General features: G+C 41.8%; 1 protein-coding gene across 1 annotated transcript; it reads left to right on the plus strand.

Moving 5' to 3' along the window:
• The first annotated feature begins 6,261 nt into the window (after window positions 1-6,261).
• On the plus strand, window positions 6,262-10,226 carry LOC124659236 (shaggy-related protein kinase NtK-1-like). The gene is made up of 13 exons (XM_047197165.1): window positions 6,262-6,455; window positions 7,420-7,584; window positions 7,664-7,768; window positions 7,973-8,032; window positions 8,168-8,440; window positions 8,544-8,618; window positions 8,734-8,790; window positions 8,892-9,032; window positions 9,113-9,163; window positions 9,253-9,348; window positions 9,448-9,531; window positions 9,614-9,716; window positions 9,801-10,226. The coding sequence occupies exons 2-13, from the start codon at window positions 7,471-7,473 to the stop codon at window positions 9,893-9,895; spliced, it is 1,254 nt and encodes a 417-aa protein (XP_047053121.1). The 5' UTR covers window positions 6,262-6,455; window positions 7,420-7,470; the 3' UTR covers window positions 9,896-10,226.
• The last annotated feature ends 2,288 nt before the right edge of the window (window positions 10,227-12,514 follow it).

The following is a 12,514-nucleotide window of genomic DNA, read 5'->3' on the forward strand; positions in this document are numbered from 1 at the left end:
ATCATCTCTCTGTCAGCCCACGATTCGTTATCTCCATGAGGTCAGCTATTGTTCTTGGGTTGGACCTTCCCAATTCCTCGATTAGATCTCTTCTTCGGATTCCTGCGATAAACGCGTCTATTGCTCTTTCATCTGACACGTTCTCAGCTGAGTTTTTTATGATGCTCCACCTCTGGATGTACATCCTCATTGATTCGTCGGACTTCTGCATGCATGTCCTTAGCTGCTCTATTGACGCAGGTTTATTGCACGTGGAACGAAAATTCCTCACGAACAAGTCCTCGAAAGTTTTCCAGCTGTCGATGGATCCTTCTGGTAGATTCTTCATCCAAGATCTTGCGGCTCCGCTGAGGTGGACCTGAATGCTCTGCATGACAGTTGCCCTGGTTCCGCCCATCAGCTTCACTGTCTCCAAGTAGTCCACTAGCCAATCCTCAGGATCTTGTAATCCATCTATTTTTTTTGTAGCTGTCTGGTAACTTGAAACTAGAAGGCACTTTAGTTTTGCGAACTCGTCGGGTGAAGCAAGGGAGCCCACATAAATCCTCCTCGCTAACTTCCGGTGAATGCTGACGCTCTCGTGTTCTGTTTTCACGGTCCCTCTCCTGTCGTGCTCTGTCGACTCGTGCTTGCGTCACCATGTTTCTCGCGTCACCTTCTCGTGGAGGATCTCGTGCCGCCACCGTAGTGGGTCGAGGACTATTTTGCCTTGGACTATTTCTTCATGGAGCACTTTCGGGTTGTGGTGTACTCGAGCCAGCTATTGTTGTCCCCATGACGCCAACTCCTGTCATAGCCATCTGGTACAATGCCAGTATGAAGGCATGTGTCGCCATATATCCTGCTTCCGACGTTTTGGGGATGATGTGCCCTCTCGCGTCTATCGACATAAATGACATGTCGAGGTTTTGGATCAAGTTCTCTTGTTCATGCCCAGGCACATTTGCCAATCGCGATCTGTTTCTTGCACGGGCATCTCTATGACTATCACCTGAGGTTCCTGATTGTCGACGCAAGGCGGCCCTGCGCGCACTTGACGCAGAAGCTGCAAGTCTTCTTTCGTCGAGTAACTTTCTTTGTTTTTCCAACTCTCGTCTAGCACGAGCGAGTTTATATTGATATGCTTGCATCGCTTCTGGTGTAGCCGTGGTAGTCGTCGGCTCTATGCCATTCATGGCTCTCTGAGCTCTATCCCAAGCTGCTTGCAGCAACTGTATTTTCTCTCGCGGCGTGGACCCGATGTATTTGTTTCCTGTGCCACGTGCGAGATCTACGGGATTGATGTATGGATTGCCCAAATCACCGAAAGCCTCCGACGCTTCATCCTCTTGGCGGCTTGATTCCCCGATTGCGCAGACTTGATGATAGTATATTGTAGTTGTGTTTTCATCATCTTCAGGGTCAGTGACACCATCGTATAGATCGGCGAAAACCTCCCGAATAGAAGTAGATCTGTCGATGAAGTCAAAGTTTTCGATGCTTTCCGAGTCGCTGCCCAGATCGGAATCCGTGAACGACCCGAAAGTCATGTCGCCGAACAGATCGGCGAGTCCCCTACCGACGACGGGCTTGGTGAAGCTTGGTGGAGAAACCTCCTCGTCGCCTGATTCGATCGATGATGCTGATGATCCCGAGAAATCAGAATCGGCCGCTAACGGTCCCGAAAAAATCGGTGTCGCGAGACGATGCGATCCTTCTTTCCCGACGCGGAAGCGGAAACTCCCGAACGTCATCTCCATCGACTCCTCCAGATAGGCATATGCATGCAAACGGGCGGGAGGGTGAGTAATAAAATCGTCGAGATCAGGATGGATCCGTTTACTTCCATCCATCGCGTTGCTTCCCGTTGATGATGTTGACGATGCCATCAAGATCAGGTCCTTGCTGCCTCCAATTCCCACTGACGGCGCCAATTGACAAGAGATTAACTTGTCAATGCCTACAGATTGTAGACTTAGGGTTTCGTAGAAAGTATAGGGCAAGTAGATCTCAAAGGTTCAGCCGAAAAGGTGCACGAATAAGAAACTAGGGTTATGTTGACAACAGATTCGATAAATTCTCCTCCCCTCGGCTCCCCTTTATATAGGAGGGAGAGCCGAGGGATTTCGTGCCATACAAGTTACAAGCTCTGGAAAGTTATCCGAGTCTTTCCCGTATGATTACATGATCCGTGATTCCTAATATAACCCTAGATTCCTTATCGATGTTCGCCGGACTTCCGGGCCTTGAAAGCTTCAACTCGTGGGCCTCCAGATAACCTCGGGTACTTTATTCGGCAGGCCCATTCGGGATGCCTATGTCAGGGAGCATAACTGAATTTCTGGTAAATATATGCCTATCTAGAAAAAACTGAGTTGGAAGTATATTATAGTACATGATGCCTTCAGTTATATAATTCGAGTAAACTCCCTTATCCATATCTCCGATGTCTGAATTAACGCAAACTATAATCACACCACACATGTGGTTGGAATATGTTCGAGCAGCCTGTTATTTAATGAGGACGCTAAGAGGAAACACACTACTAGCGTAAGAGCAAATATAATAAGTCCTAATCATCTGGCTATAAAGATTAAAATAATATATTTGTGTTTAGTTGGAGGAGAGAAGAGAAGAGTGAATGTAAGTGGACTCTTATGCAAGAGCTAGCTCTAGCACGTACTCCTAGGCAAGTTGTGTGAATAAAACGTAGGTCCTCCATTGAGAAAGTAGTATATTTTATAGTCAACTATTGTACTTGTTGGCTACATACTATAGATGACATGCCATCTTGCTTATAGCCAACAACCGGCTCTACTATTGGAGTTGCTCTAAGAGGGTGACATATTTAATGATGAGGCTGAGAGGAAACACACTAGCATAAGAGGGTGAGATAAAATCTGACATAGACTCCAACGTTTGGTTAGGCCATGGGTGTTTGGTCACGTAAATTTTCTACCATACAACACCCGGAACATGGTGCGGATTATTCGCTGGTTTATCACTAGATGCGAGTAGTTGCAAAATTCAATGTAACGCGTCAAGGAAGCGTCGTCCTTCTCCATGCTTGCCCCTCCAATGTATTCTTGTGGATGACACAAATTTGGCGGTATCCACACGTGTAGGCAAAACTTTGAATGATGATTGTTCGATCCAATCGCTCTACTTGGAAGATGGTGAGTGGTAGGGTTCCCAAAACCCTTGGAACAAATGGCGCAATCTTTATGTCATGCCGTGCACCCACCTTATATAGCTACCATGTTGGGCTTGAGCCACTTGCAACCAATAGGTCTCTAAGTCAACTTCTATTCGGTCTCATCCGAGTATAACATTTATCCCAGTTTCACTCGGGTTCAACTCAAGTATGTCTGATCCACTCAGAGCCTATTCATGTGAATCGAGCGCCCCCACAAGTGTGTAACCATGTAGGTTTATGATCATACATGCATAATTTATCTTTCTCCGCACACACACTACACTCTTAAGATGATACCATGGTACTCTAGAGATCGCCATCTCAAGTTCACATCCTTCAACAACCTACAATTCCAATTGGTCCAATGACAAGGAAAAGAGAAAGAGAGGCATGAGAGGAGGCACATCTACTTATAAGCACTATCACCTTTATTCTTCTCAGAATGTTTTGCTATGTCAAGCAAATACTATATGCATGCTTAGGTATGTAGTGTAACCTTTTGATGAAGTATATTCATATTCCACGAGAAGTTACTTAGATGATCGAATGAGTTGGACTGCACTTTCTTGATGTGCTTCATCAAGTTCCTCACACACGTGACCTATTACTTAAACACTATACATTTTTTCTTGTGATATGTGATAAAAACATTATTCTGTGCAAGCGATGCATACCATGCACCCAATATGGGGCCCCTCCTTTGGTCTGATGGTCAAGTCCTCAACGAAACTTTTCATCATATTTTTACTTTTTCTTCAAATGTCATTCACACAAAAAAGACAAACAGTATATCTACCAAAAAATAGGTTAGTTTTGATAGTTTTAATCCAATTTGGAATGATTTCAGATAAAAACTGATAGCAAAGTGATTGAAAAAGTAGATACAATTTTGATGTATCAATAGCTCGGATACTCCGTACTACTACCTAAAGGGTGGTTACACTAGTTAAGTTCACCGAGTGTTCTTGTGCTCTCTAGCTCGCCATGAGCTTGTGAGATACATAAAACATGAATATAACTTTTTTACGTTTCACGCGAATGCTGAGAATTTACTTGGAATGGCAAAGAAACATCGTGTGTAGATAGATACAATGGTTACAAAGAAAAAAAAAGCATTGTCTCAAGGAGATTTATATGTAGAAGCAAGCATGCTCCGGACCGGAAAGGGCTAACAACACGTACAAATATTGCCTAGTAAAGGAAAAACTACCAATAATATGTGTGACGATGCATTAGAAGCATGCACCAAAAAATTCACAAGACAGATAAAACTAGTAAAAAAGACAAGTTAGGCTATCCGAGATTTGCTCCTTTTCCAGCTTTTTAAAGTGCGAACACGCCAACAAATAACCTTTGTTCTGTCGCGCCCTGTATTCTGAGGCGACCATTCACCTGGTTTGGTGCTTTGGAAAGTGAGTGCTAGAGACTGGTCACTGCATGGTTTACAAAAGAGAAGGCAGTATACCCCTACATGCAGTTCCACATCATCGTAAGGTAGTAAAGGCCACCCCATCATAAGTAATTAAAGATATCAACAAATCAATTACACACATGAAAAAAAGCTTTCATTATTCATTATTTACGAAAAATAATATACTAATTTATATGATGATGTGTCTCAAACAAGCAGTTCATTAATCCTTACCTTCGTGCACACACAAGCACAAGATGCTGCCATTGCTCCAAACCAAATCTATTTGTTATAAACACATAAATACAATGTTATTTAATGATGGTATGTCCAAGCTAACTAAAAATATAATAAGACACTTTAAGTTTATTGAAAATGACAGTGGTGCCTAAAAACGGAATGTGAAGATTCTCAAACTTTCAATAATTCGATGAAGACGTGGGTTGCTCAGCTCATCCCCATGCTTAAGATTTAAACCATTCTTCGTCTTTTCACCTCCTTTCTTTTAATATTCTTTCATCCAGAAAGCTTTCAACTCAAAATTATCTACTTTATTTTGTGTGTGGGGTGATTAGCACAACGGTAATAACTTACACTATCACAAAACTTGAAAAAAATATTTTGGAAATGAACAAGAAGGGCACATGAACATCAAATAAATAAATGACAAACAAAATTTGGCACTTTATTTCTGAAAGCTAAAGAAAAACATAAACCTTAGATCTCCGTTCGTTTCATGGGTGTCGGATTTGGTCGAAAATGATTGTAATGGTCCTGTTTGAGGTTATGTTATGTATATACTCCCTCCATATCGGTTTATAGGTCTTACGCGTACACATAGATCGTCAATTTAACATATATAATATAAACTATATAACATAAAAATTATACCATTAGAAAAAATATAAGATAAGGGGAGTGGTGTTTTGGAACATGGGAGCATATGCTCCCTCTATTTTGAAATGCATCTTACACATATTTTGAATTTCAAAAAAATTGAAACAAAAAATTCGCATGTAAATCTTCTCGTGCTACACGCTTACAAAGTTGTTTCATAAAAAGTCGACTTATCATGTGACGTGTGTAAAAAAGACAAAACTCAGTGCTAAAAGTAATGCTTTTCACAATATAAGTTTTCTCTTTTTTATATAGACCACAAAAAATATTGGTTTTTCGTGAAACTTGACGAACAAACATATATTATGAAGATGTGCATATACAATTCTTTGTTAAAGTTTTTGACATTTCGAAATATGCTTTTTTGGTAGAGGGTGCATACGCACCCGGGAGCCGAATTGAATTTCCGATAAGATTTGAAGTTCCAAGTGATATAACTTTTGTAATATATACCTAATAGTATTAAGTTTGTCAAATTATCAACCTAGGGCTACGCGTAAAACTAATAAACGGAAGTGAAGGGAGTACATACTGTTGGTTTAAAAAGAACATGCCCAAATTTTTAGCACACATTATCTGCCTACGTTAGGTAAGTAAAAGCAATTATATTGCAGTAGAAAACTCCAGACCTGGGAAGGTAGAAAAGCCCCTGTAGGATTTACCTGACCACCAGAAGCCGATCAACAGCCAAAGCATATACCTGATCTCTTTTTGCGAACGGAGGAACACAACCTGATTTATGGGAACCGTTTCTTGTGCTTTTACCTTTACCCCCTCTTTCTCGCTTCTTATTATAACCCGCCCGCCTCCGCTCTTCCCCTCTGCTGTGTTCTTCTCCTCCCCCCTCCTCGCCTTCAATTCCCACGACAACCCGGAGAGTGGGAGGAGAGGGCGAGCCGAATGAATTGGAGTCAAGTTCGCCGTGATCCCGCCGAGTAGCGCTGTCCGCACTCCGGAAATCTTCCTGATCTGGTATTTTCCTTTGCTTTTTTCCTGCTTGCTCTGTCATGGGATCCTCTGTTAGGGTTGGGACTTGGGAAGCTAGGAGTTTCTTGCGCGGAAGTTCGGACTCCATCTCTTCTCGGCGATGTTACTGGTAGGCAGTTACTGAGATCATAGTGGTGTAATTTCTGCGGGCATCTACATGCTCCGGTTCCTGTGTCGTTGCTGCGACTTGCGAGAGAGAGTCAGGTCTCGGGAGATTTGGGAGCTTGAGGAGGGTTCTTGATTTTAGCTCTTGGAATTCTCCTCGTGATTTAATTCGACAGAAAGGTTTTGGAGCTCGGTTTGCTATTGCTGCTGCTTAATTGACATCCTGCGTTGCTCTTCAATCTGGCCATCTTAGTTAGCAGTTTGCTTCCTTATATGGTAACAAGTAAGGACATGTGAATTGCTCTAGGAGGTCATAACTGTGCCCAACATTTGACGTCCTGTATAAAAAGTCACAGCTTTTCAAGTGTCAGTATATGAATTTCTTCTCCAAACTAATAGAGGTACCTTGTTTGGTATATAGCGCTGGGTATCTGTACGGAACACTAGTGTGGATCTGTTCATGTGGAAATTGAGCTGCTTTTTATGCTTATCAAATTGTTAGGTGTGGAATTGAGCATAAGACAGCAAAATGCTACAACTTTTTTTTCGTCCTGGCAACCTGAACATCCAACCAGATAGTATTATCGAATATCTGTACATATGACTGCTTTCTGTCCAATAACCCATACGATATACAATCTGATGGTACTCCTTTCTCTAGCCAGCCATGTAGATGCTTTGATCTGAAGAGTCGGACAGAAATCGTAATGAAACATCGGATGTATAGCAGCTTTAATAGTAATATAGTTTTGTAGTGTGCTTCTTGAATTAATTAATATGATCATGTCCTCACAATAAATTCCTAGGTTGTGTTTGTTGACTTAATAAATTTTATGCTTTGCAGGTCAATCCAGTATAGGCTTAGGGAAGAAACGTAGAACACTGGTCGGATAATATGACATCAGTCGGTTTGGTAAATCCTTCGTCAGGTTACCAGGAAACAAGTACTAGTGGAGGCAATGACCGACTACCAGAAGAGATGACCGAGATGAACATAAGAGATGATAAGGTAACGTTTTTCTAGAAACGTGATATTACTCTTTCCTTACTATACCACTTCTTAATGTCTTATATGTGAACATTGTCAGGAAGTTGAAGTTGTGGTGGTGAATGGTAATGGTAATGGTAATGGGATGGACACTGGTAATATTATCGTGATAGCTGTCGGTGGAAGAAATGGGCAGCCAAAGCAGGTAATGGAACCACCGTAAGTAGCATCGGTAATTTCTAGTGATTTATGTGCCATGGCTTCATGTAGCAAGGGTGGAGCCATATCTGCTTTTTCAACATGATAGAAATTAGAAAACTTCTGTTGTGTGTCACTAGCTTTAACATTATTAATCCATATGAAGGATTTCTGCAGACTCATATTACTGAATCTTTCTATTGAAGTGCAGACTTTTAGCTACATGACTGAGCGTGTGGTAGGGCAGGGTTCATTTGGAGTTGTCTTTCAGGTGGGAAAATGAAATAAATTTACTTGTCATTTATGCATAAAAATTTACGTGTTATCTTCTATGATGTTGTCCTGTAACATCTTTTTGTTTGAAATATATAACTGCCATTTGGTTTGTTCAAATCATCTTTTACAGGCAAAGTGCCTAGAAACTGGCGAGAGAATAGCCATAAAGAAAGTTCTTCAAGATGCGAGGTATAAGAACCGTGAGCTGCAAACAATGCAAGTTCTTGATCACCCAAATGTTGTATGCTTGAAGCATTACTTTTGCTCAACGACTGAGAAAGAGGAGCAATACCTCAATTTGGTGCTTGAATATGTGCCGGAAACTGTTCATCGTGTTATTAAGCATTACAATAAGATGAATCAACGCATGCCTTTGATATATGTTAAACTTTATATGTATCAGGTAATGGTTATGTGCACCTCGTCCTGTCGGCATTGTCTTTTCCGGATACTGTTATTAACTGGAACCTCACTGTAAATTTCATTTCATTCAACTATATTTGCAGATATGTAGAGGTTTGGCATACCTTCATAACTGCATAGGAGTATGCCACAGAGACATAAAGCCTCAAAATATTCTGGTTTGTGTTTTGGTTGACATTTGTCTGAATGCTTACAAAAACCTTTTAATTTTCTATCAGACATTCCAACCAAATGACACGATTTGATGTCAGTGCATTCTTATTCTTGTGACAGGTGAACCCACATACTCATCAATTGAAGCTGTGCGACTTTGGCAGTGCAAAAGTTTTGGTACAATTCATAAGTTCAGATATTACCTAACTTCATATGAAACATCACATCTTTGGTCTATGCCATCTAAAGTTCTAAATTACATCTTCTGATGCTGATAGGTAAAAGGGGAACCAAATATTTCATACATCTGCTCTAGATACTACCGAGCACCAGAGCTCATATTTGGCGCTACAGAGTACACAACTGCTATTGACGTGTGGTCAGCGGGTTGCGTTTTTGCTGAGCTCCTTCTAGGGCAGGTAAGAGATCAAGCAAGTTTTAATGATATATCATCCAGCTTCTTGATGCAACTTGTCATAATTTATTTGTTTCTGAGTAGCCTGTTTTCCCCGGGGACAGTGGTGTTGACCAGCTTGTTGAAATTATCAAGGTAATAGCAACCAACTTATTAGAGATCCCAGCGCATAGTATTTCCCCTTTGTCCAGCTAACTCAGACAGGCAACTTGCCTTTCTTTCAGGTTTTGGGTACTCCGACACGGGAAGAAATTAAACGGATGAACCCAAACTACACTGAGTTTAAGTTCCCACATATCAAAGCTCACCCATGGCACAAGGTAGATGCCTCCATATCTTCCAATTGTCCTTCCTTACTTTTGGAGTTATCATCCTATATTTGTTTTTATGGTGAACTATAAATGTGCATGTTTCACCAGATATTCAATAAAAGAATGCCATCTGAAGCTGTAGATCTTGTTTCTAGGCTTCTGCAGTACTCACCAAACCTCCGGTTAACTGCAGTAAGTATTAATCAACTTTTGTCAGCCACTCTTATATACTCAATAGTCCAGTGACTAACCTTTTGGGCTTTAATATCTCCAGTTGGAGGCGTTAGTCCATCCATTCTTTCATGAACTACGAGATTCAAACACCCGCTTACCAAATGGCCGCCCCCTTCCCCCTCTCTTCAATTTCAAGAGTCGCGGTAAGTTTAGATGGATGATACACTTGCACAAATCATAATGTCCGGTCACTAGACTCTAATTCATCACATGCTAAACTTGAACAGAGTTGAAAGGAGTGCAGACGGAGTTTCTTTTAAAGTTGATACCCCACCATGCTAAGAAGCAATGTGCCTTATTAGGACCGTCAGCAAGCAGTTGAATCCACTGTGAAAACCGTATAACAGCATTGCCTGTGGTATTATTGGATAGGCAATCCATGTGGTTTTCTTCTAAGATCTCACGGTCCTTCTACAACTGTGGTGCTACCACGTTTTGTAAAGCAAGATAAAGATTTGTACTCCGTATATCTTTCTGTCCTGCCCTCTGCCAATCCTGCATCACGAAGCAGACAAGAAGGCACATATGTGTGCTGCAAATCGCATACATGTTTTTGGTTTGGTTAAGATGATATCACATGATTGTATTCATTCCAATTTTTGTGTGATATGATACGACTACTCAGCTGCTAAATCTCGATCTTGAATGCGTCACAGCTGCTACATCTCAATCTTGCATGTGTGACAGGAATTGACGCATCTTAATTGCTTGAACTGGTCAGTCCTTGATTAATGTTAACTTCAAGTTCTCTTGGTTGCTGCTAAATGAAGCAATGAACAGTTGGGTGACTGAATGACCTGAGTACCATCTTAATCATCAGGTTTTAGCCTGAATAAGCGAAATTGATGCAAATGGGACGTTTGCATTTGTGGAATTTTCCTATTTACATTTCTTACTCGTGTATTGAGATTTATTACGATTATTTTCATGATGCGCACGTGTGGTTTGACAATGGCAGGACCCGATTGCCAATCAAAATACTGGTGGGCTAGATCTTTCAGAGTTCAGGCACAAGAGGACTGCACTGGCAATCGTGGAAGAAAACTTTTGGGCCGAAGAACCGGGTTGGACCGGATTTTTAGGAGTTGGAAGAGTTCCGCCGAATAGGTGACGGTCATATGTCGGGCATGCATGATCAGCGAATAGACGTCGTGGGATATGATGTTAGGAAGATGGTTTGACGAGCCTGTAAATTTGGTTTCAGACCTCATGGCATGGTGGAGAACACCAATCGGTGGATACAGTTTTTTTTTACTTGCCGGTACTGGGTGAAACCACTATCTTTGTTCAGGGGGTGTTTGTTTGGGCTTATTTTGGCTTTCCACTAAAATAAGCAGATGAAATGAACCAAACAAGGTGCTTTGGCTTTGGGCTTTTCCAAAGCCACCCAGCCTATACACACGAAACGAAAAGCACCTCGGGAGGTGCTTTTGCTGGCTTCCCGCAGCTTCCTCACTTAAAACTGAAACGGTATATCCTTTTGCCCCTATGGTTCGTAGTATTTACGAGCAAGTGCCACCGAACTGCTGCTCCCTGACATGCTGACCCGAAACAACACATGCACACGGCGATACAACACGACATGCACCGCTACTTCCTCCCGTGCAATTAGGAAATAGCTAATCACTATGTTGGCCCAGTGCATGCAGGTGCCAGTTCATGATTAATGCTGCCAATTAAGGTTTGTAATGTATGTGGACGTGAAAAATACTGGTAGTACGCATAGTGAACCTTTCCTTTTTTTTAAAATGGTACGCATAGTAAACTTGAGTAGGCCATGCATGGCATGTATGAGAGAGACAAAACAATGTGCCGCACAGTAAAATTTCATGCCACATACGGATGGAATACAAACATTCCGAAATATGTGGAAAGAAAACATATCAGTGATCCATATGATACAACTCCATCCGGCGTTAAATATTTGTCGCATGTTTAGGCAAAATATTGACTAAAATATGTTCTCACGATCTTGAAGGGTATTCCGGAGAATTCATCTATTCACAGCCAGACAGCCAGCCAGATTGCCAAACAGTGAAACTGAAAACAGCAGCTTCCGTTACACAACAGCTTTTTCTACACAGCAGCTTTCCCTGCACAGCCAGCCAGCCACAGCCCAAACAAACAGGCCCTCAATCATGTGGTACATATACTAAAACCAAATGAGCTTTTAGGGTACCTGGGAATTTTTAAGAATACTTGCTGGATATACGTGCCGGTTTCATAGTAGAGGTCAAATGGTTGAATACAACACGTTTGACACAAACGCAAAGAACGCACACTCCACGCTGCCACGAGCAGCCTTACACCAATGCACCATTCTTTAAGATTAGACTAGGAAAATCCCCACAAATATTTAGAAACACATAAGTACCAAAATAAGTTTTCTATTTTACGAAAAACCCGCTGATTTGTTAATAACCATCAACAATAGTATACCAAAACACGACCTTAATGAGCTATTTGGTAGCTGAGCCTACTTCCGAATTGTAGTCGGTGATGAGGCTACTACTTGAAAAGATCCTTAGAAGGCACAAGTAATGATTTGGACATGCATCGGGTTGATGGGTTATTGCCGCATTGCATGAGGAGGAAAGCAGGACTCTTGTCGCCATCTAGAGGGTTTAACCGGTGGAGTGTATTGTGCACTGATGCAAGGAAGACAATTAAAAGCTAAGGCCTGACCCTCTATAAACTCCCGATTTGACAGTTCCTACCGGACCTGCCTGGGAGTGCTTTAAGATTCGTGTAGGCTACAACACAGACCCCGTCCAGCCATCCAAAAACTATGTTTTCGTCCTAGCGGGCTTGTTTGGAGGGGATGCGAGCTACGAAACTCGCCCCAAGAGAACATCATGCTGCTTGCATGCTCCTACCTTGGACTTGGTAGAAGGCTAGTAGTCATTCGATGCATACAGGTGCCACTGAAGATCAAGCGCCT

Source organism: Lolium rigidum, chromosome 6, assembly GCF_022539505.1.
Source record: "Lolium rigidum isolate FL_2022 chromosome 6, APGP_CSIRO_Lrig_0.1, whole genome shotgun sequence".
In the NCBI taxonomy this organism is placed as follows: Eukaryota; Viridiplantae; Streptophyta; class Magnoliopsida; order Poales; family Poaceae; genus Lolium; species Lolium rigidum.

What these genes read in the sequence shown, in the direction of transcription:
- LOC124659236 (XM_047197165.1), top strand. Translation starts at nt 7,471, where the DNA reads ATGACATCAGTCGGTTTGGTAAATCCTTCGTCAGGTTACCAGGAAACA. An exon ending in TGAACATAAGAGATGATAAG is followed by an intron (nt 7,585 to 7,663) that starts GTAACGTTTTTC and finishes GAACATTGTCAG; the next exon opens with GAAGTTGAAGTTGTGGTGGT. An exon ending in GAAATGGGCAGCCAAAGCAG is followed by an intron (nt 7,769 to 7,972) that starts GTAATGGAACCA and finishes ATTGAAGTGCAG; the next exon opens with ACTTTTAGCTACATGACTGA.